Source organism: Scyliorhinus torazame, chromosome 16 (genome assembly GCF_047496885.1).
Source record: "Scyliorhinus torazame isolate Kashiwa2021f chromosome 16, sScyTor2.1, whole genome shotgun sequence".
NCBI classification, from domain to species: domain Eukaryota; kingdom Metazoa; phylum Chordata; class Chondrichthyes; order Carcharhiniformes; family Scyliorhinidae; genus Scyliorhinus; species Scyliorhinus torazame.
The window spans coordinates 190,235,567-190,260,891 of record NC_092722.1 but is presented as its reverse complement, the minus strand read 5'-3'; the positions used below and the strand labels follow the sequence as shown (position 1 = coordinate 190,260,891).

Below are 25,325 nucleotides of genomic sequence, written 5' to 3'. Positions count from 1 at the left end.
TTTGATTTTGACTTTTTAAATGCTTATACACATAGTAGCCCTGAGTAATACAGTAAGAGATCAGATGAGTTTCAGATGATGGGTCCTGTATTTTAAAAAGAAATGTTTTAAGTTTGGTATCCAGAGGAATATTTTAACCTTGTGCTCTGCAGTGACTCGTGCTCTACAGTGCCTCCTGCTGGCAAGTGTGCATATACCAGCTGAAGGCATTACCAAGACAGCATACTCTGCCTGCATTTCGTAAGTCCTTTGAAGAAGGGTAAAGGAACCATTATCAATAGTTACAGCAACTGCAGGAAGAAATGTATGCACTTGTTGACGGTGGTGATGCATTTCAGGGAATGACATCCCAGGGAGCGAAAAAGTGAACCAGTTACTGATTACAAAATAAATCAGCACTGGATGACATAACCCATAACCTTAAAGAAGGGAGAGGCAGTGGCAGCATGGTAGCATTGTGGATAGCACAATTGCTTCACAGCGCCAGGGTCCCAGGTTCGATTCCCGGCTTGGGTCACTGTCTGTGCGGAGTCTGCACATCCTCCCCGCGTGTGCGTGGGTTTCCTCCCACAGTCCAAAAATGTGCAGGTTAGGTGGATTGGCTATGTTGAATTGCCCTTAGTGTCCAAAATTGTCCTTTGTGTTGGGTGGGGTTACTGGGTTATGGGGATAGGGTGGAGGTGTTGACCTTGGGTAGGGTGCTCTTTCCAAGAGCCGGTGCAGACTCGACGGGTCGAATGGCCTCCTGCACTGTAAATTCTATGAAATTCTATACCGTGACACTTGTTTAAAATGAAAGCTCTCAGAAGAGATTGAGGAAATTCTCAAACATATCAAGCCTCCTCTTCCATAGCTGCATAATGATACACAGGCATGTTGACGGGGATAGTACGGGTGTGGTTGCTAGGACAGAGGCCGAGTGTGTGACCTATTGGCCTGCTATGTTTGTCAGCGAGAGGAGACCTGGATGATATTTTATGAACCAGATCCAAATTGGGAAAAAATGTGCGGTGAGGAGGGGGTGTTCAGAGACTGACCCAAGGAGATTTGCCTTAGAAACAAAGTGCTACAAATGTGCAGCCTCTCATTGAGAGAGAAATAAAGTAAATCTTTCAGGCTGATGATCTATCATCAGGGTTTGAAGCTTTAGTGGTCTTGCTAGGAATGCTGCACCGGGCTTCAGCGTTTCCCCTGTACATGCACCAAGGCTGAAGGGCAATCAACACCTCTTGAACAATCTAGCTCAGCAGCAGTCTGTGTCTACACTGCTTTAATTTGGGACCCATTCACTTAATCTTTGAAGAAACCCAGTGCTGACAATGTTGTACAAGGTCATCTTTTGGCTACGGTGTTAGAACAAGATCCCACCTGCCTACTCGGGTATGTGTGAAAGATCCTGCTATTGTTAGATTCCTTCCATCAGCTGTGTGCCTCAGGTAACGGACTGAAGTTACTGCAAAGGGTTAACTTGCTCCTAGTCTAACGCTACCCCATGTCACCTTGATAGCTGATGCTATGCTGAGGAGATGCCATTTTATATAAAGAATGAAACTACTTGGATATGCTGCAGCGAAGCCTCATCTACTCCTCCGCTTGTGTCTCTCTGGAGGAGTGGCGCACCAACAAACCCAGTTTTACTCATTTTGTCAGCTGCCACAGGGTTTATCATACCAGTGCCCTGTAAAATAAACCACTGAAAGGGGTCAAACAAAATGCTGCAGTGTGTCTTTGTATAGTGTGTCACTTCACAGCCCAGTGTTCTGAGGGGTTGCTGAGGCAGGGAGGAAGGTTTAGTACTTTCTGCATATCAGCGCTGGCAGCTTCAAATTGCGGAATATTTTCCACTCCCACTATTTAATAAACATTTCACAGACCACAAAAGTGTGGTTATCCTTCGGCAGTGGCAGTAACTAAGAAGTTCTATTTGTTCACCGGCAAGTAAACTCACCAGAGCGTAATATCTCCAGCCCAGCCTGTATTTCAAATGTAAGTGTCGCCTGTGGTTCGGTCCGTTTCCACTCTCCGAATCAGAAGGCTAAGAGACCCAAGCACATAATCCAGGCTTGTAGTCAAATGCAATACTGTCCGAGGTGTTCAGTTTCTGATGAGACATCAGACCAAGGCCAACATCTTCCCCCTCAGTGGATGTAAACGATACTGTGGTAATAATATTCCAGCCATTATTTGTCCCTCCAACACAACTTTCTGATAATTTATAAAAACAAAGTCCCGGAAAACCTCAGCAGGTCCAGTAAAACGTGTGGCAAGAATAACGTGGTTAATGTTGAGTCCTGACTCCTCTTCAGACCTTCCACAGTATATAATTTTATTGTCACAAGTAGGCTTACATTAACACTGCAGTTATGTTACTGGGAAAATCGCCACATTCTGGCACTTGTTCGGGGACACAGAGGGAGAATTCAGAATGTCCAATTCACCTAACAGCACGTCTTTCAGGACTGTGAGAGGAAACCCACGCAGACACGGGGAGAACGTGCAGACTCCGCACAGTGACCCAAGCCGGGAATCGAACCTGGGACCCTGGCGCTGTGCAACAACAGTGCTAACTACCGTGCCACCGTGTCATATTGGACTCAAAACAAGAACTCTTACTTCACAGATGCTGCCAGACCAGCTGTCTTTCTCAGGCACTTTGGATGTGTGCACCAGCCACCAGTTGCTTTTATTATCTCAATATCATTATCTAATTGATGTTGGTGAGAATTTATTGGGACCAAATCGGCTGCTTCGTAACAATAGCAAACGCATCAATTGATTGCAAAGGGACAGCCCGAGGTCACAAGATTACTAGTTCATTTTGCATAATGTCATATGGGGAGTGGAAGCCCAAATTAATTCAAATCTTTTGGGAGAAGGAGAATGGGGATGAGAAACACATCAGTCACGCGGAATGTGGCAACTGGGGGCTTTTCACAGTAACTTCATTGAAGCCGATTTGTGACAATAGGCGATTTATTATTATGATCGACTGGCAAAGCAGATTCGATGGGCTGAATGGCCTAATTCTGTTTCTATATCTTAACCTGAAAAGGAGAGGTCCGGCTCAAGCATGACAGTACAATAAAGTCAATGAAAACTACTAATTCAAAGTGAGGGCAATAGAATCAAAGATTGTGAAGTTTAAGTTAAATATAAAGCACATGTCAGGGACAACTCTCATGACCGAATAGAAGTTGCTTCCTGATGAATTGATTAGACACAGCTGAATCGTGCAAAGAAACAGTCTGGCCACCTCTTTCGCTCCTAATGGCAGAATTACTGTACTGTAGGGACAGGCTTTGCTTTGTCAAAATAAACCTGTCTTATGTCCTTCACAGTGGCTGCAGGCGTGAACATCAGGTTATTGGAGGATTGATGTTGAGACACATTGTGTGGTATTTGCTCATGGGTACAGGGGCAGGCACACCATCCGCACCGAAATCAGCCAACTGCAAGATGTCCTGCTGGATGGGTCATTTCACTGCTGAATAATTCACGTCGCTCCCCCTGCCTGGGGGGCATGCTGTTTCCTCGGTGGTTCCTGTGATTTCCATGTCTATGAGCACAAAGCTGGGCACTGTCCCACTGCAGCCAAGGAAAGCCCGGCTTTGTTCCCTTGTGCTGTCTGTGGCCACGGGTTCTAGGAGCTGACCTGGGAGGGATGGATGGCTCTCGGTGCCACACTCTGTGGCGATTACCTCTGCCAATGCAATTTCTTCACCCCTTTCTGCCTCAACTGGCAATGCTGTGGAACAAGAGATGTTAAATAACATTAGATCTCACACCAGCCCGCACAACCATATTACTGTCACATTTGGAAAACCTGATTTCCCACCCCTGTGATCTGTTCCTGATCTTGGGGCTGGTTCAGCACACTGGGCTAAATGGCTGGCTTTTAAAGCAGACCAAGGCAGGCCAGCAGCACAATTCCCGTACCAGCCTCCCCAGGCGCCGGAATGTGGCGACTAGGGGCTTTACACAGTAACTTCATTTGAAGCCTACTTGTGACAAGCGATTTTCATTCATTCATTTCATACACGGTTACCATCCCTTCATAGCAACAGTTACCATACTTCAAGTGAGCAGGTCAGAGGCTGAGATTTCTGCGGTGAGTAGCTCATCTCCTACTCCTAACTCCCCAAACTCCCCCTCCCCCCCCCACATAGAGGAAGTCAGGAATGTGATGGAATATCTACGTAGATGAGTGCAGCTCCAACACACCCGCTGACGTGGAAATATATCACCATTCCTTCTCCGTCACTGGGTCAGAATGCTGGAACTCCCTCCCTAACAGCACTGTGGATGTACCTGCACCACCTGGACTGCAACAGTTCAAGACGTTGACTCACCAGTGCCCCTCGAGGAAATTAGGGCTGGGAAACAAATACTGGCTGACCTAGCCAGTGACACCCACCTCCCGTGAACAAAATCTTCGGCTGAGGATGTTAATGCAAGTTATTCTATCCCATCTAGTGTGGAAAGAGTCACAGTGCCCAATTCGTGCTGTGGTGAGCCAGGGATTAGGGGCACTATAATTGCCTGAACAACCAAGGCATGGCACGGAGTGGGGGGGGGGTAAGATTCACTCTCACTCAGCAACCTCTTGCTGGATATCATCCCTACTCATGACTGGCCACTTGACCAAGGAGCAGAAGCAATAGTGCATTAAGACTGAGCGATGCAGACTAGGACAGTATTCTGGACTCGCCTGGGTCAACGGTGGACAATATGCTAGCGTTCTTACAGACATTCAGCATAATCAGAAGGGGAGAGAGAAAGAAGGTGATTGACGTTAGTTTCTATTCCATATTGTCCAATAGCTGAGCCTATCGCAATCCATTGATCAGGACAAATTTAGCACTTCCTTTTTTTATAAATATCGAGTACCCAATTATTATTTTTTCCCCAATTTTAGGGGCAATTTAGCGTGGCCAATCCACCTAACCTGCACATCTTTGGGTTGTGGGGGTGAAACCCACGCAGACCCGGGGAGAATGTGCAAACTCCACCCGGACAGTGACCCAGAGCCGGGATCGAACCTGGGACCTCAGTGCGCAGTCCCAGTGCTAACCACTGTGTCCCTTAGCACTTCTTCTTCAGATCAGTCACCAAGGTTCAAGCCAGGAATATCTTTGCCCATTTAGGTAACCATTCCTGCCCCCTCCCCAGTATTGTAACCATCCACCCAGGCCAGCATGTCAGAAACACCCCATTATCATTTTCTGTACCTGAATTTGCTGAACCCGCTTCCATGTCCTCTGACCCATAAGTGTGTAGGGAGCCTTCATCCTCAGCCATGCTTCCAGTCTCACTGTAATCAAAAGAGAAACACAAACCATATTAGCTGGAAACTCTTCACACATGGGCTAACTTTACATAAACATCGGTCCAAATAAAAACTTTTTCCTTTTCTACTTTTTAGGATGTGAGCCATGATTCAGTGGGTCTTGGAGTCAGAAAATCGTGGTGTGATGAATGTAGAAATATCGGTATATTGTATGATAAGCATTTGATGAAGTAAGGGTTCAAAGCCTAGGTTAGAGTGCGTTTGACCGCTGCAGTCATGTTTTAAAAATAATTATGGTTTGAAAGACAATGAAGATTTTAGGAAGTTGAGGTGTAATTAACCGCCGTAAAAGCTTGGGGTAATGCAATTCTGTTTTGATTAAGGGGATTCCCTGGGGAGTTAATTAGTTTTCAGCTTGGTGAGATGATGTCATTGCTGGGCGGTAAAAGAGTGCATTTGAAATTCAGAAACTGAAACTGCAAAGAGAACACCAGTGGAAAATGTTGGGAGCCAAAGGCTGAAGCTGAGGAAGGTCTAGAGGAAGGAGAAACACTTCCTAGTCAAAGGCTTAGGAGGGATATGTTTAAATATGTCAAGCATTGCCAAGATTTGATGAGAAAGATGTGGAAGCCTTTTTTTAATCTCATTTGAGAAAGTGGCTACACAATTGAATTGGCCAAAGACCACGTGGGTAGTGCTAATTCAAACAAAGATGGTAGGTAGAGTTGGGGAAGTGTTTGCATCACTATCAGAGGAGGTGAGAAAAACATATTAAGTGCATATGAACTAGTGCCAGAAGCCTGCAGACAAAAGTTTAGAAATCTAAGGAAAGATCCAGGTCAGATATATATAGAACTCGAAAGAATTAAACAAAATAATTTTGACAGGTTGATAAGAGCATTAAAAATAGACCAAACACATGGCGCTGTTAGGGAAATGATTATTTTGGAGGAATTTAAAGATTCACTTTCCGCAGTAGTGAGAACTCATGTGAAAGAGTTAAAACTGCTAGACAGGCAGCAGAAAAGACAGATGAATTTGAATTGATTCGCAACACAAAGTCTGCTTTGCGACATCAATTTCAATCTGTGAAGGATAGAAACTGGGGAAATGAGAAGTTCACAGGTGGCCAAGGAAAAGGAGGTTTAGTTGGTGATGTTAAAGAGAGTTTGCCTCAGATTAAAAAGGACGCCTATGATAGTGGAAGAGAAATTTGAAAACGTAAGCGTTTTCATCGTAATAGAGTTGGGCACGTGAAGTTGCAGTGTTGGTGGATTAAGAAAAGTACTGGGAAGACAGACTCTGTGAAACAAGATAAGTCAGTGGGATTTATTAAAGTGGGAAGAAAAACCATTGCCTCAGAGGAAGAGGTGTAACAGAGTGTACAGCCCGTTAAGAGGTTACATGGGGGCATAGGTTTAAGGTGCGGGGGGCAAGGATTAGAGGAGATGTACGAGGTAAGTTTTTTTTTTTTTTTTTTTTTTTTTACACAGAGAGTAGTGGGTGCCTGGAACTCGCTACCGGAGGAGGTGGTGGAAGCAGGGACGATAGTGACGTTTAAGGGGCATCTTGACAAATACATGAATAGTGTGGGAATAGAGGGATACGGACCCCGGAAGTGTAGAAGATTTTAGTTTAGGCAGGCAGCATGGTCGGCACGGGCCTGTTCCTGTGCTGTACTTTTTTTTGTTCTTTGTTAGTGGATAAGCAGATCTTTTAAGGAATTTTATTTGTGAGGGTAAGATTTATTTGTGTGTAGCAGGTCGACTAGGTAAGGAGATTAAGATCTTAAGGGCTACAAGAACAAGTCAATCTTTAATGGTGAGACATGATGTGGAGATGCCGGGGTTGGACTGGGGTGAGGGAGGGGGAAGGGGGGTGAGGGAGGGGAAAGGGGGGTGAGGGAGGGGAAAGGGGGGTGAGGGAGGGGAAAGGGGGGTGAGGGAGGGGAAAGGGGGGTGAGGGAGGGGGAAGGGGGGTGAGGGAGGGGGAAGGGGGTGAGGGAGGGGGAAGGGGGTGAGGGAGGGGGAAGGGGGTGAGGGAGGGGGAAGGGGGGAGGGGGGAGGTTGGAGGAAAGGGGGGAGGGAGGGGGAAGGGGGGAGGAAGAGGGGGGAGGGGGGAAGGGAGGGGGGAGGGAGGGGGAAGGGAGGGGGGAGGGAGGGGGAAGGGGGGGAGGGAGGGGGAAGGGGGGGAGGGAGGGGGAAGGGGGGGGAGGGGGGGAGGGAGGGGGAACGGGGGGGAGGGAGGGGGAACGGGGGGGGAGGGAGGGGGAACGGGGGGGGAGGGAGGGGGAACGGGGGGGGAGGGAGGGGGAACGGGGGGGGAGGGAGGGGGAACGGGGGGGGAGGGAGGGGGAACGGGGGGGGAGGGAGGGGGAAGGGGGGGAGGGAGGGGGAACGGGGGGGAGGGAGGGGGAACGGGGGGGAGGGAGGGGGAAGGGGGGGGGAGGGAGGGGGAAGGGGGGGGGGTTTCTCTGGGGGGCATTTGAGCAAGAAAACACATGACTGATCCGGAAACTGACATGTACGGGAAGAACCAATGTACAAAGTTCTGTATCTTATTGACTTGCTATGTTCATGTCTTGCCACGCGAGTTTTCTTTCTTTTCTTTGTTACGGGGGGGGTTTGTTTGTATGGTGGAAAATTCTTAATAAAAACATTTTTAAAAAAAAGTAATATTAGAGAGTCCGATGAAAAGTGGTGAAGTGGTGGTCAGAGTAATAGAATAATTACCCTTTCCAGAGGTACAATTTATCCTGGGTAATGATATAGCTGGATCACAGGTGGGAGTTGAAAAGCCAGTGGAAAGTCAAACAACTGAGGTGTTGCAAGAAGCATATCCGAGGGTGTTTCCTGGCTGTGGTGACAAGAAAATTAAACAACATTCATACAGGCTCAATCCACTCAAGGTAGGACAGGTACAAGAGGAGGTTGACAGCGTGCTTAAGAATGATAATAATCAAACTGAGTTGCAGCGATTAGAGCTCACCTATTGTGATGGTACCACAACCAGATGGAACACAATGATTGTGTGTGGACTATAGGAAAGTCAACGCAGTTACGAAGTCAGATTCGTATCCTATTCCTCGTTTGCAAGACTTGTGTTGTAAAGGTGGGACAAGCAAATTTCATTGCCAAACTTGACTTGAAGGATATTGGCAAGTACCTTTATCAGACAGTGTAAAGGACGTTTCAGCTTTTGTGACCCTACATCTGTATCAGTTTAAGGTTATGCGATTTGGAATGAAGAATGCATCAACAACATTCCAAAGATTAACCAACAAGGTCATTTCTGGACTAAACAATTGTGCCGTGTACATTGACGATTTGGTGGTGTTCAGTGAAACATGGAAGGAGCATTTGAAACATTTAAAGGAATTATTCGATCGAATACAGGAGGCTAGATTGGTGGTAAATTTGGCTAAAAGTGAATTTGCGAAAGCTCAAGTCACATTCTCCGGCCATACAATTGGACATGGTCAGATGGACCCACGGAATGTGGAGACAAAAACTATTGGGGAGTTTCCAATACCTTCAGCGAGGAGAGAATAGAACATAGAACAGCTCTGAGATTTCTGGGTATGAGTGATTTCTACCGGAAATTATTGCCAAATTTCGACAGCGTGGTTGCTCCACTGACTTAACTTCTGAAAAAGATTTCAAGGGACATCAGAATGTCAGGAGGCATTTGATAGTCTGAAAATGGTGTTACCCACTGCGCCAGTGTTGATGACACCTAATTATGCCAAGAACTTTTAGCTGGCAATTGATGTGGGTGTTGGTGCCGCACTGTTGCAGGAAGATGACAAAAGGATCGAAAAGTTATTTTTCTCAGAAAGTAGAAATGCATCAAAAGAAATATTCAACCATCGGGAATTATACGGAGTTTGGTATTGGCAATACAACATTTTGACATGTACGTTGCTAACAATTCATCGGAGACAATTGTATATACAGACCATAATCCATTAAAGTTTTTGGAAAAGTTTAAGGATCGAAATGCAAGACTGTTCAGATGGAGTTTATTGTTACAACTGTTTAATTTAAAACTTATACACGTAGCAGGACGAGAAAACGGGATTGCCGATGCTTGATCACAACTGTGAAGTGTGAAAAGATTGAAACATTCAAAGGTGGAAAAGAAAGACTGCAAAGGACTCTACTCATGTTTATGTTTGTATGTTTAAAATGTAATATATGTATCTTATAGAGTATAAATTGTGTTCAACTATGAGAAGTGTTTTTTTTTTTGTGAAAATTTCTTGGATTTGGATTTGTTTATTGTCACGTGTACCGAGGTACAGTGAAAAGTATTTTTCTGCGAGCAGCTCGACAGATCATTAAGTACATGAAAAGAAAAGGGAATAAAAGAAAATACATAATAGGGTAACACAAGGTACACAATGTAACTACATAAGCACTGGCATCGGGTGAAGGGGCTGGTTTAGCACACTGGGCTAAATCGCTGGCTTTTCAAGCAGGCCAGCAGCACGGTTCAATTCCCGTACCAGCCTCCCTGAACAGGCGCCGGAATGTGGCGACTAGGGGCTTTTCACAGTAACTTCATTGAAGCCTACTTGTGACAAGCGATTTTCATTTCATTTTCATAAGGTCAGTCCATAAGAGGGCCGTTTAGGAATCTGGTGACAGTGGGGAAGAAGCTGTTTTTGAGTCTGTTCGTGCGTGTTCTCAGACTTTTGTATCTCCTGCTCGATGGAAGAAGTGCCAAATTAATTTTTTCCAATTAAGGGGTTAAATTGCGTGGCCAATCCACCTACCCTGCACATCTTTGGGTTGTGGGGGCGAACCCCACGTAAATACGGACAGTGACCCAGAACCGGGATCGAATCTAGGACCTCGGCGCCGTGGGGCAGCAGTGCTAACCACTGCGCCAACGTGGTGCCCTAGAAGTGTTAGAGTTAAACGGCTTTGGAAAAATCTAGCCATCTTTTTATATTGCTGGTTCATTATTTTTAAGGGGGTGATGTGAAGATGAATGTAGACATTTCAGATATATTGTATTACAGGTGTTTGGTTTAAATCCTGGGTTAGACTGCGTTTGACCGCTGCAGTCACGTTCTTAAAAGAAACTTGGTTTGAAAGACGACAAAGCTTTAAGGAGCCTGAGGTCGTAAAAGCTTGGGCTGATGCATTTCTGTTTTGATTAAGGGGATTCTCTGGGGAGTTAATTAGTTTGCAGCTTGGTGAGATGATGTCATTGCTGGGTGGAGCTAAGGCATCAGGGCTTTTTGGGAAAGAATTTTTCAGTTTCAGTTCGTATTACGGCTCAAGCTGAGACCAAGTAAGGTAGTTTGTTCTTCCGGTAGGATAGTTAAAAGAGATTAACAGTATTTAAAGCAGTACAGACTTGTCTGAGGGCAAGGGGGAGCTGTAACAAGCCAATTGAAACAGCTTTTGACAACATCCAGCCAGAGTTTTCGCAGGGGTATGGACAGGAGTCAGATCTGTCCTGTAAAGCAGTGTCGAAAGGTCTCTTTCTCAAAGCATAACTCTGTAAAGCAAGTATTCTTCTGCGCCATTGGTCTTCAGGGTGGATTGAAAACTGAGATGGTCTATTTTCTTGTGGTTTAAGTGGGAATAAAGTTAGCAAGTAAGGGTATTCTGTTCAGTGTTCAGTAGCATTGCTTAAGGAGTAATTGTAAGCTATTTCCAGGTGTGATGTTAAAGACTTTAATACTGTGTTAGTAATAACGTTTTGTTTTAAATTATCAGAGCCCTATTTCTTTTGTGTAATCACTCCTGAAGCAAAGTATTCTTTCTTCACTGTCTTACAAAATTAAAATAAAATATTGGGGTTTCCGTCCGGTATCCTCGCCACCATTGAGGTCTGATCTGGGATAGTAATAATGGGTTCAAACCCCATTCCAGAGACGTGAACACAAAATCCAACGCTGACGCTCCCAATGCAGAACCAAGGGAGTGTTCCACTGTTGGAGATGCCCATCTTTCAGATGGGATGTTAAACTGAGGCTCTGCGCGGCTCCCTAAGACGTCCGTAAAAGATCCCATGGCCGTAATTTTATCACTGAAAACAGATTATCTGGTCATGATCAGAGGTTTTGTTTCTGGGAGCTTGCTGTACATAAATTGGCTGCATCAACAGGTGCCCATGGGGCAACAGAAAAATAATGAGCTGCAAATGCCAGGGGGCAAGACACAAACCTAGTTTGCATCTGGGAGCTGGGTTTCAACCCAGGTCAGGTGTAGTAGGAGACAAATCTGTCTTGCTGCTGGTTGTAAGGATTGTGTCTGTAATGAGTTTGAACTGCCTCCTGGAGGAGGGAGTCCTGGTCAACACCGACTAACACTAAATTAAAAAGTTTCTCAAGAGTTTGCGGAATGGCCAGTGTTGGAAAACGCAGTGCTGGTTAACTTGAGACACATTGATGGGGCTGTTATAGAGGAACTTCACTCTATGTCTTCCTCTGTTACATCTGATGGCAGAACGCTTGATGCGCATGGCGAAAAGCATTCCATTCCCAACGCACTAACCCGCTGTGGGTCAAATCCACTGTTCTACGTTTTGCAAAGTGACCACAGACTCAGCCCTGGGCGAACCGGAGATGACGTTCGCTGGAATAGGTGGGCGTTACTTCTCTTGTATCTCTATGATATACCTGCTCTGTTGCCCCTGTTCCTCCAGGGTCTGTAGCAGCACGTCCTGATGTATGGTCTGGATGTGATGCAGGAGGGTTGCCTCCTTGCTGTATTTCTTCCTGCAGTGACCACAGCTCAACATTCGGGCATTGGTGATGTGGACATTTCTCACGTGACGGCGCAGATCTCCTGCAGAATATAACACGCCTTGTAAAGAAATTCTACACCGTCTGCTCACGCGTTTAACTCACGGTCACTGTCTTCTTTCTTCCTACCACCAACCCTGCATCGCCCAACCCGCAACCTGTTGGGGCGCCATGCTGAAGGTAATGGCAATTGTCTGATATACCTTACCCAAGTGGCTATTCTGTATTTGTGAGCTAGGCGGCTAGACGGAGTGCGTTGAGAGTCTATATGGTTGAGAACAGAATGGGCCTGCCTGTGATATCCTCACGCACAGCTGCACACGCTCATGGCGTACACACACACACACACGCACACGCATATGCTGTCGCTGTGTGGAGTCTGCACGCTCTCCCCGTCCAAAGATGTGCCGGTTAGGTGGATTGGCCATGCTAAATTGCCCTTAGTGTCCAAAAGAAAGGTTGGGTGGGGTTACTGGGTTACGGGGATAAAGTGGAGGTGTGGGCTTCGGTAGGGTGCTCTTTCCAAGAGCCGGTGCAGACTCGATGGGCTGAATGGCCTCCTTCTGCACTGTAAATTCTATGATGCTCTCACACACACTTTCCTTCAATGGTCAGGAATTGGTGAGACAGAGGTAGAGCCATGATCAATTCAGTTTCTTCGCCCTTACCCAAGGGAACTAACGCCAACTGTACAGCCACAAGCCAACCCACCACAGCCAGCAGCCTGTGGCCTGAGCTTGTGTCTCTGTACTCCAGAAAAGCCTGGCCGGACAGCCCTCAATGAGCCAAGTATCACCTTGCATTGTACCCAAAAATAATAACATTGGCACCAATGGCACCACAGCAGAATGCAGTTGGTACCATCCTGGCAGCGTGTGGTCAGTGCTGGCAGAGAATAAGTCAACACCACTGGGGAAGACAGAAAAGGTGGAGGAGTGAGGAAGCAAGAATGTGAGCTCATTAGCGGAACCCTGAAACATTGTCAGTGTTGCATGAAGAATTAATTGGATTCATAATCCTTGTCAGATCAGCAAGTATCCTGGTGCAAAGGAAGGAATACGCGGAACGGTACAGGTTACTGCCAGCGTAGGAAATAAGAGTACATCTCATAACGCAAATTCTCAACATTCCATCGCTTGCCACAGGCTTATTTACTGTCCAGCTGGCCCCTCAACCAGTCACACGTGTTCACCACCCCCACAGGACACAGCCAGGTCACCCACACAAGGAGGATTACAACCCTGTTTATTCCACACGGGTAGCTGTAAAGATCTGGAATGTGCAGCCTGAAAGGTTGGGAGAATTGGATTCTACCTGGCCTTTCAGAAGCCAATTGGACGAGTACTTGGAGAGGATTAACTCACCGGGTTTCAGAGAAGGAACAAGCTGGCGAGTGAGACTGGATTGGACGGTTCTTTCAAAGAGCTGGTGGGTACGGTGGGCTAAATGGTGCTGTAAGATTCTAATTTTTCAGAGCCAGCCCTGCCAGTCTGTGACGCACTGCCCTGGCAACAGGATTGAGGAATCACAGGGCAGGACATCTCATTGAGTTTTTTCGTTCCCAGTCTAGTCTCAAATTTGGTAACTCCCTTCCCCGCCAAAATTGGCAGTGAACCATCTTTCAGGAAAGAATAAGCAAACTTGGACGTATAAAGCATCTTATCGTGCCCAGGTTAAAACTTTCCACTTGCCTGGATGAGTGCAGCTCCAACAACACTCAAGACGCTCGACACCATCCAGGTCAAAGCAGTGTACTTGATTGGCGCCCCTTCCACAAACATTCACTCCCTCCATCACCGATGCACAGTGGCAGCCGTGTGTGCCATCTACAAGATGCACTGCAAGAACTAAGGTTCCTTAGACAGCACCTTCCAACCTCACGACCTAGAAGGGCAGCAGATGCGTGGGAACACCACCACCACCTGGAATGTCTCTTCCAGGCCTCACCCCATCCTGACTTGGAAATATATCGCCGTTATTTTACTGTCGTTGGATCAAAAGCCTGGAACGCCAGCCAATCTCATTAAAACACGTGGCATGGTCATTATTACAATGCTGTGTTTGGGAGCTTGCTGTGTGCAGATTGGTTGCTGTCCTCCTCACACAGTGACACTTCGAAAGTACTTCATTGGCTGTGAAACATTTTGGTCTTTCTGTTCCCATGAAGGGTGCTAATAAAAATGAAAGCTCCTAGCTGACAAGAAACCAAAAATAATTTTAATCTTCAGTTATTGTCCCTATGTAGTGGCACTTTTTCTGTGGCAACTTGCATTGCAGAAAGAGACGAGGGGAATGGGCAGGGCACCTTTACCAGGTGGTACGGCGGCGCAGTGGATAGCACTGAGAAAGGACGTACTGGCGATGTAGGGTGTGCAGAGGAGATTCACTAGGTTAGTTGAAGGGGTTGGATTACGAGGAGAGTTTGAGTATACTGGGACTGTACTTGTTGGAATTTAGAAGGATGCGGGGGATCATGAAATGAAATCACTTATTGTCACAAGTAGGCTTCAAATGAAGGTAATGTGAAAAGCTGGAATGTGGCGACTAGGGGCTTTTCACAGTAACTTATAGAAAGTATCTTATAGAAATACATAAAATTATGATGGGAATAGATAGGATAGATGCGGGCAGGTTGTTTCCACTGGCGGGTGAAAGCAGAACGAGGGGGCATAGCCTCAAAATAAGGGGAAGTAGATTTAGGACTGAGTTTAGGAGGAACTTCTTCACCCAAAGGGTTGTGAATCTATGGAATTCCTTGCACAGTGATGCAGTCGAGGCTCCTTCATTAAATGTTTTTAAGATAAAGATAGATAGTTTTTTGAAGAATAAAGGGATTAAGGGTTATGGTGTACGGGCTGGAAAGTGGAGCTGAGTCCACAAAAGATCAGTCATGATCTCATTGAATGGCGGAGCAGGCTCGAGGGGCCAGATGACCGACTCCTGCTCCTAGTTCTTATGTTCTTATGGCGCCAAGGACCCAGGTTCGATCCCGGCCCCGGTTCCCTGTCCGGGTGGAGTTTGCACATTCTCCCCGTGTCTGCGTTGGTCTCACCCCCACAACCCAAAAAGATGTGCAGGGTAGGTAGATTGGCCACGCTAAATTGCCCCTTAATTGGGAAAAATATATATAAAAATAAATGGGCACTCTAAATTTTTTTTTCAAAAGTCACTTTTATCAGTGGAGGAGTGATGCTGGCCGGGGTATTGCAGAGACACCTCACTCCAATCCCCCCCAACCCCCACCTTTGAAAGCCAATTGCCTGGAGGCAATATAAATGTAATCAGTTTCCCCGGCAGCGAGACGCACCCTGGTACCAGGCTGGATTGAAGGGAATGGGGATCAGTCTTACAGGTTTGTTGTCATTCATTCACGAGACGTCAACGTCGCTGACAATGCAGCGTTTATTGTCCATCTCGAATTGTCCTTGAAGGTGGCAATGAGCTGTCTTCTTGAACCGCTGCAGTCCATGTGGTGTAGGTACACCCATACTGCTGTCAGGGAGGACGTTCCAGGGTTTTGATCCAGCGACAGTAAAATAACGGCGATATATTTTCAAGTCAGGATGGGGTGAGGCCTGGAGGAGACATTCCAGGTGGTGGTGGTGTTCCCACGCATCTGCTGCCCTTCTAGGTGGCAGCGGTCGTGAGGTTGGAAGGTGCTGTCTAAGGAGCCTTAGTTCTTGCAGTGCATCTTGTAGATGGCACACACGGTGCATCGGTGATGGAGGGAGTGAATGTTTGTGGAAGGGGCGCCAATCAAGTACGCTGTCTTTGTCCTGGATGGTGTCGAGCTTCTTGAGTGTTGTTGGAGCTGCACTCACCCAGGCAAGTGGAGAGTATTCCATCACACTGCTGGCTTGTGCCGTGTAGATGGTGGACAGGCTTTGGGGAGTCAGGAGGTGAGAACCTTTAGAGCAAAGAACATAGAACTTACAGTGCAGAAGGAGGCCATTCGGCCCATCGAGTCTGCACCGACCCACTTAAGCCCTCACTTCCACCCTATCCTCGTAACCCAATAACCCCATCCTAACCTTTTTGGTCACGAAGGGCAATTTATCATGGCCAATCCACCTAACCTGCACGTCTTTGGACTGTGGGAGGAAACCGGAGCACCCGGGGAAACCCACGCAGACACGGGGAGAACGTGCAGACTCCGCACAGACAGTGACCCAGTGGGGAATCGAACCTGGGACCCTGGCGCTGTGAAGCCACAGTGCTATCCACTTGTGCTACCGTGCTGCCCGTTTTGTCCATGTTTGAAGCAAGGCTGTAATGAGGTCAGGAGCTAAGTGACCCTGGCGGAACCCAAACTGAGCGTCCGTGAGCAGGTTATTGCTGACTAAGTGCCGTTTAATAACACCATTGATGAATCCCTCTATCACTTTACAGATAATCAATAGTACTAAACTGATGGGGCAGTAATTGGCTGGGTTGGATTTGTCCTGCTTTCTGTGTACAGGACATTCCTAGGCAATGTTTCCACATTGCTGGGTAGATGCCAGTGCTGTAGCTGTCCTGGAACAGCTTGCTCCAATTATTCTACTCCACAGTGCTGGGATTTCAAAGCTGTCACATGGCATATACTCGATGAATCATTCAATGCCTCCAATCATTAGTGGGCTATTCAATCCCAGGGGGAATCGCAATCACACAAATCCTGACCCACGTGGAGATCTCATGCCTGAAACTTCCAGGCAGTGGTCAGGAGCTCTTGTCGAAACATTTTATTTCATATCACGCTGATGTTTACAACACCTACATGTGACACATTGTTCAAAGTCGACGCTGAAAAAAGGCACACGGCTCTTTAAAATGACAGGCATTCTTTACGTTTAAATAACTATGTTCTGCTCTGGATTACACTAATGTACCATCTGTATTGTGGGAGGCGACAGGGCAGCTTTTGTTACTAAACTGATAAATCATGCTGAGCTCCTGATATTTCCGTATCTTATTGCTTTGCCCGTGGAGAACACTGTGAATCATCATCATCATAGAATTTACAGTGCAGAAGGAGGCCATTCGGCCCATCGAGCCTGCACCGGCTCTTGGAAAGAGCACCGTACCCCAAGGTCCACACCTCCACCCTATCCCCATAACCCAGCAACCCCACCCAACACTAAGGGCAATTTTGGACACTGTATGCAATTTATCACGGCCAATCCACCCAACCTGCACATCTTTGGACTGTGGGAGGAAACCGGAGCACCCGGGGAAACCCACGCACACACGGGGAGAATGTGCAGACTCCGCACAGACAGTGACCCAAGCCGGGAATCGAACCTGGGACCCTGGAGCTGTGAAGCAATTGTGCTAACCATAATGCTACCGTGCTGCCAAGTATTGAAAGAATTCACAGTCTGATAAACAGATGGACAGGTAATGACGTGGACACAAAAATCATGTACATATGGCCCCCGAGCTTGCTCCGCCATTCAATAAGATCATGGCTGAACTGGTTGTAACTTCAATTCCACATTTCCGTCTGTCCCCGATAACCTTTCACTGCCTCGATTAGCAAAAAATCTATCCAGCTCTTCCTTAAAAATATTTTCTGCTTCCACTGCCTGTTGAGGAAGAATCAATCATAGACTTTACAGAGCAGGAGGAGGCTATTTGGCCCATCGGGTCTGCACCGGCCCTTGGAAAGAGCACCCTACTCAAGCCCACACCTCCACCCTATCCCCGTGACCCAATAACCCCACCCAACCTTTTTGGACACTAAGGGCAATTTATCATGGCCAATCCACCCAACCTGCACATCTTTGGACTGTGGGAGGAAACCGGAGCACCCGGAGGAAACCCTCGCAGACACGGGGAGAACGTGCAGACTCTGCACAGACAGTGACCCAGCGGGGACTCGAACCTGGGACCCTGGGGCTGTGAAGCAACTGTGCTAACCACTGTGTTACCGTGCTGCCCCTGGAAGAGAGTTCTAAAGACGCATGACCATCAGGGACAATATTTCTCCTTATCTGACTAAAATGGGCGACCCCTTATTTTTAACCTATTGCGATTCATGCACGAGGACACCCAGATTCTTTTGCATTTCAGGGCTCTTTAATCTCTCACCATATAGATAATAAGCCTTTTATTCTTTCTGCACAATTTCACAATTTCCCACATTATACTCTGCCAGATTGTTGCCCATTCAATTCACCTATCTATGTCCCTTTGTAGCCTCCTTATGTCCTGTTCACAACTTACATTCCTACCTATCTTTGTGTCATTAACAAATTTAGCAATCATACCTTCAGTCTCTTCACCCAAGCCATTTATACAAAGTGTAAAAAGTTGAGATCCAGCACTGATCCCAGTGGCACAGCATTCGTTACACCTTGCCAACCAGAAAATGGTCCATTTATGCCTACTCTGTTTCCTGTTAGCAAGTCAATCTTCACCATGAGCTCTGATTTTCTGCAATAACCTTTGATGTGGCAGCTTATCAAACACCTTCACTACATCCACCGGTTCCTCTTTATTCCTAGTACTTGCTACTTCTTCAAAGAACTCCAATAAATTGGTTAAACATGGATTTCCCTTTCACAAAACCATGTTGACTCTGCCTGATTGCTTTGAATCTTACCAAGTGCCCTGCTATAACTTCTTTATTAATATCTTCAACATTTTCCCTACGACAGACGCTAAGCTAACTGGCCGGTAGTTTTCTGCTTTCCACTTCCCTCCCTTCATGAATAAAAGAGTTACGTTTACAAGCGTCCAATCCAATGGAACCTTCCCCAAATATAGGGGAGTTTGGAAAACCAGGCACTCACTTGGAACACACCTTCCATGGCAGTAACCCGTCCATAATACCAGTGAACAGGTGTTTGAGAAGGGGTTAATCCCATGCAGCAGGCAGAGGTTTATGTGCTGCAACAACTGATATAATGAGGGACGGACCCCAATCCCCACACACACCCACTGGATGAGAGGATCCCACTGGGTGACAAGCCAGAAATCTGAGGTGGGACGATGTGAAGCTGGGCTGGAACACTTCTCCTTCTACATCCGAAGGAAAAGAGGCAAAGAAACGGAGATTAATTAGGGAGATACCCGGGAATAAATTGCAGACTGGAATCAAATCGAGGGGTTTCAGTGGTTTATATATTAAAAAAAAGATACCCGGGAGTGAGTTACAGACTGGAATCTAATCGAGGGGTTCAGGGTGGTTTATATATAGAACAACAGATACCCGGGAGAGAGTTACAGACTGGAATCTAATCGAGGGGTTCAGGGTGGGTTATAGATAGAATAACAGATACCCGGGAGTGAGTTACAGACTGGAATCTAATCGAGGGGTTCGGGGTGGTTTATATATAGAATAACAGATACCCGGGAGTGAGTTACAGACTGGAATCTAATCGAGGGGTTCAGGGTGGGTTATAGATAGAATAACAGATACCCGGGAGTGAGTTACAGACTGGAATCTTATCGAGGGGTTCGGGTGGTTTTTATATATAGAATAACAGATACACGGGATGAGTTACAGACTGGAATCTAATCGAGGGGTTCGGGATGGTTTATATATAGAACAACAAATACCCGGGAGAGAGTTACAGACTGGAATCTAATCGAGGGGTTCGGGGTGGTTTATATATAGAATAACAGATACCCGGGAGTGAGTTACAGACTGGAATCTAATCGAGGGGTTCAGGGTGGTTTATATATAGAATAACAGATACCCGGGAGTGAGTTACAGACTGGAATCTAATCGAGGGGTTTGGGTGGTTTATATATAGAATAACAGATACCCGGGAGTGAGTTACAGACCGGAATCTAATCGAGGGGTTCAGGGTGGTTTATACATAGAATAACAGATACCCGGGAGTGAGTTACAGACTGGAATCTAATCGAGGGGTTCACGGTGGTTTATATATAGGATAACAGATACCCGGGAGTGAGTTACAGACTGCAATCTAATCGAGGGGTTTGGGGTGGTTTATATATAGAATAACAGATACCCGGGAGTGAGTTACAGACTGGAATCTAATCGAGGGGTTCGGAGTGGTTTATATATAGACTAACAGATACCCGGGAGTGAGTTACAGACTGGAATCTAATCGAGGGGTTCGGGGGGTTTACATACAGAATAACAGATACCCGGGAGTGAGTTACAGACTGGAATCTAATCGAGGGGTTCAGGGTGGTTTACATACAGGATAACAGATACCCGGGAATGAGTTACAGACTGGAATCTAATCGAGGGGTTCGGGATGGTTTATATATAGAATAACAGATACCCGGGAGTGAGTTACAGACTGGAATCTAATCGAGGGGTTCACGGTGGTTTATATATAGGATAACAGATACCCGGGAGTGAGTTACAGACTGGAATCTAATCGAGGGGTTTGGGTGGTTTATATATAGAATAACAGATATCCGGGAGTGAGTTACAGACTGGAATCTAATCGAGGGGTTCGGGTGGTTTATATATAGGATAACAGATACCCGGGAGTGAGTTACAGACTGGAATCTAATCGAGGGGTTCGGAGTGGTTTACATATAGAATAACAGATACCCGGGAGTGAGTTACAGACTGGAATCTAATCGAGGGGTTTGGGTAGTTTATATATAGAATAACAGATACCCGGGCGTGAGTTCCAGTCTGGAATCTAATCGAGAGGTTCGGGGTGGTTTATATATAGAATAACAGATACCCGGGAGTGATTTACAGACTGGAATCTAATCGAGGGGTTCGGGTGGTTTATATATAGAATAACAGATACCCGGGAGTGAGTTACAGACTGGAATCTAATCAAGGGGTTTCGGTAGTTTATATATAGAATAACAGATACCCGGGAGTGAGTTACAGACTGGAATCTAATCGAGGGGTTCGGGGTGGTATATATATAGAATAACAGATACACGGGAGTGAGTTACAGACTGGAATCTAATCGAGGGGTTTGGGGTGGTTTATATATAGAATAACAGATACACGGGACTGAGTTACAGACTGGAATCTAATCGAGGGGTTTGGGGGGGTTTATATATAGAATAACAGATACCCAGGAGTGAGTTACAGACTGGAATCTAATCGAGGGGTTTGGGTGGTTTATATATAGAATAACAGATACCCGGGAGTGAGTTACAGACTGGAATCTAATCGAGGGGTTCGGGGTGGTTTATATATAGAATAACAGATACACGGGACTGAGTTACGGACTGGAATCTAATCGAGGGGTTTGGGGGGGTTTATATATAGAATAACAGATACCCAGGAGTGAGTTACAGACTGGAATCTAATCGAGGGGTCTGGGTGGTTTATATATAGAATAACAGATACCCGGGAGTGAGTTACAGACTGGAATCTAATCGAGGGGTTCGGGGTGGTTTATATATAGAATAACAGATACACGGGACTGAGTTACAGACTGGAATCTAATCGAGGGGTTTGGGGGGGTTTATATATAGAATAACAGATACCCAGGAGTGAGTTACAGACTGGAATCTAATCGAGGGGTCTGGGTGGTTTATATATAGAATAACAGATACCCGGGAGTGAGTTACAGACTGGAATCTAATCGAGGGGTTCGGGGTGGTTTATATATAGAATAACAGATACACGGGAGTGAGTTACAGACTGGAATCTAATAGAGGGGTTCGGGGTGGTTTATATATAGAATAACAGATACACGGGACTGAGTTACAGACTGGAATCTAATCGAGGGGTTTGGGGGGGTTTATATATAGAATAACAGATACCCAGGAGTGAGTTACAGACTGGAATCTAATCGAGGGGTCTGGGTGGTTTATATATAGAATAACAGATACCCGGGAGTGAGTTACAGACTGGAATCTAATCGAGGGGTTCGGGGTGGTTTATATATAGAATGACAGATACACGGGACTGAGTTACAGACTGGAATCTAAACGAGGGGTTTGGGGGGGTTTATATATAGAATAACAGATACCCAGGAGTGAGTTACAGACTGGAATCTAATCGAGGGGTCTGGGTGGTTTATATATAGAATAACAGATACCCGGGAGTGAGTTACAGACTGGAATCTAATCGAGGGGTTCGGGGTGGTTTATATATAGAATAACAGATACACGGGACTGAGTTACAGACTGGAATCTAATCGAGGGGTTTGGGGGGGTTTATATATAGAATAACAGATACCCAGGAGTGAGTTACAGACTGGAATCTAATCGAGGGGTCTGGGTGGTTTATATATAGAATAACAGATACCCGGGAGTGAGTTACAGACTGGAATCTAATCGAGGGGTTCGGAGTGGTTTATATATAGAATAACAGATACCCGGGAGTGAGTTACGGACTGGAATCTAATCGAGGGGTTTGGGGGGGTTTATATATAGAATAACAGATACCCGGGAGTGAGTTACGGACTGGAATCTAATCGAGGGGTTTGGGGGGGTTTATATATAGAATAACAGATACCCAGGAGTGAGTTACAGACTGGAATCTAATCGAGGGGTCTGGGTGGTTTATATATAGAATAACAGATACACGGGACTGAGTTACAGACTGGAATCTAATCGAGGGGTTTGGGGGGGTTTATATATAGAATAACAGATACCCAGGAGTGAGTTACAGACTGGAATCTAATCGAGGAGTCTGGGTGGTTTATATATAGAATAACAGATACCCGGGAGTGAGTTACAGACTGGAATCTAATCGAGGGGTTCGGGGTGGTTTATATATAGAATAACAGATACACGGGAGTGAGTTACAGACTGGAATCTAATAGAGGGGTTCGGGGTGGTTTATATATAGAATAACAGATACACGGGACTGAGTTACAGACTGGAATCTAATCGAGGGGTTTGGGGGGGTTTATATATAGAATAACAGATACCCAGGAGTGAGTTACAGACTGGAATCTAATCGAGGGGTCTGGGTGGTTTATATATAGAATAACAGATACCCGGGAGTGAGTTACAGACTGGAATCTAATCGAGGGGTTCGGGGTGGTTTATATATAGAATGACAGATACACGGGACTGAGTTACAGACTGGAATCTAAACGAGGGGTTTGGGGGGGTTTATATATAGAATAACAGATACCCAGGAGTGAGTTACAGACTGGAATCTAATCGAGGGGTCTGGGTGGTTTATATATAGAATAACAGATACCCGGGAGTGAGTTACAGACTGGAATCTAATCGAGGGGTTCGGGGTGGTTTATATATAGAATAACAGATACACGGGACTGAGTTACAGACTGGAATCTAATCGAGGGGTTTGGGGGGGTTTATATATAGAATAACAGATACCCAGGAGTGAGTTACAGACTGGAATCTAATCGAGGGGTCTGGGTGGTTTATATATAGAATAACAGATACCCGGGAGTGAGTTACAGACTGGAATCTAATCGAGGGGTTCGGAGTGGTTTATATATAGAATAACAGATACCCGGGAGTGAGTTACGGACTGGAATCTAATCGAGGGGTTTGGGGGGGTTTATATATAGAATAACAGATACCCGGGAGTGAGTTACGGACTGGAATCTAATCGAGGGGTTTGGGTGGTTTATATATAGAATAACAGATACCCGGGAGTGAGTTACAGACTGGAATCTAATCGAGGGGTTCGGGGTGGTTTATATATAGAATAACAGATACACGGGACTGAGTTACAGACTGGAATCTAATCGAGGGGTTTGGGGGGGTTTATATATAGAATAACAGATACCCAGGAGTGAGTTACAGACTGGAATCTAATCGAGGGGTCTGGGTGGTTTATATATAGAATAACAGATACCCGGGAGTGAGTTACAGACTGGAATCTAATCGAGGGGTTCGGGGTGGTTTATATATAGAATAACAGATACACGGGACTGAGTTACAGACTGGAATCTAATCGAGGGGTTTGGGGGGGTTTATATATAGAATAACAGATACCCAGGAGTGAGTTACAGACTGGAATCTAATCGAGGGGTCTGGGTGGTTTATATATAGAATAACAGATACCCGGGAGTGAGTTACAGACTGGAATCTAATCGAGGGGTTCGGGGTGGTTTATATATAGAATAACAGATACCCGGGAGTGAGTTACGGACTGGAATCTAATTGAGGGGTTTGGGGGGGTTTATATATAGAATAACAGATACCCGGGAGTGAGTTACGCACTGGAATCTAATCGAGGGGTTTGGGTGGTTTATATATAGAATAACAGATACCCGGGAGTGAGTTACAGACTGGAATCTAATCGAGGGGTTCGGGGTGGTTTATATATAGAATAACAGATACACGGGAGTGAGTTACAGACTGGAATCTAATCGAGCGGTTCGGGGTGGTTTATATATAGAATAACAGATACACGGGACTGAGTTACAGACTGGAATCTAATCGAGGGGTTTGGGGGGGTTTATATATAGAATAACAGATACCCAGGAGTGAGTTACAGACTGGAATCTAATCGAGGGGTCTGGGTGGTTTATATATAGAATAACAGATACACGGGACTGAGTTACAGACTGGAATCTAATCGAGGGGTTTGGGGGGGTTTATATATAGAATAACAGATACCCAGGAGTGAGTTACAGACTGGAATCTAATCGAGGGGTCTGGGTGGTTTATATATAGAATAACAGATACCCGGGAGTGAGTTACAGACTGGAATCTAATAGAGGGGTTCGGGGTGGTTTATATATAGAATAACAGATACCCGGGAGTGAGTTACGGACTGGAATCTAATCGAGGGGTTTGGGGGGGTTTATATATAGAATAACAGATACCCGGGAGTGAGTTACGTACTGGAATCTAATCGAGGGGTTTGGGTGGTTTATATATAGAATAACAGATACCCGGGAGTGAGTTACAGACTGGAATCTAATCGAGGGGTTCGGGGTGGTTTATATATAGAATAACAGATACACGGGAGTGAGTTACAGACTGGAATCTAATCGAGGGGTTCGGGGTGGTTTATATATAGAATAACAGATACACGGGACTGAGTTACAGACTGGAATCTAATCGAGGGGTTTGGGGGGGTTTATATATAGAATAACAGATACCCAGGAGTGAGTTACAGACTGGAATCTAATCGAGGGGTCTGGGTGGTTTATATATAGAATAACAGATACCCGGGAGTGAGTTACAGACTGGAATCTAATCGAGGGGTTCGGGGTGGTTTATATATAGAATAACAGATACACGGGACTGAGTTACAGACTGGAATCTAATCGAGGGGTTTGGGGGGGTTTATATATAGAATAACAGATACCCAGGAGTGAGTTACGGACTGGAATCTAATCGAGGGGTCTGGGTGGTTTATATATAGAATAACAGATACCCGGGAGTGAGTTACAG

At 45.8% G+C, this 25,325-nt stretch overlaps 1 protein-coding gene across 2 annotated transcripts in view; it reads right to left on the bottom strand.

The window, feature by feature from the left end:
* Positions 1–3,125: 3,125 nt before the first annotated feature.
* LOC140393324 (uncharacterized) overlaps positions 3,126–25,325 on the bottom strand; it is a 44,035-nt gene continuing 21,835 nt past the window's right edge. For both annotated transcript variants that reach the window (XM_072479654.1, XM_072479655.1), the window contains exons 7-9: positions 11,925–12,093; positions 5,229–5,311; positions 3,126–3,745 (exon numbers count right to left, since the gene is read on the bottom strand). In XM_072479654.1, the coding sequence (XP_072335755.1) occupies positions 3,474–3,745; positions 5,229–5,311; positions 11,925–12,093 (524 nt within the window). In that variant the 3' untranslated portion in view covers positions 3,126–3,473. The remainder of the gene's footprint in view (positions 3,746–5,228; positions 5,312–11,924; positions 12,094–25,325) is intronic.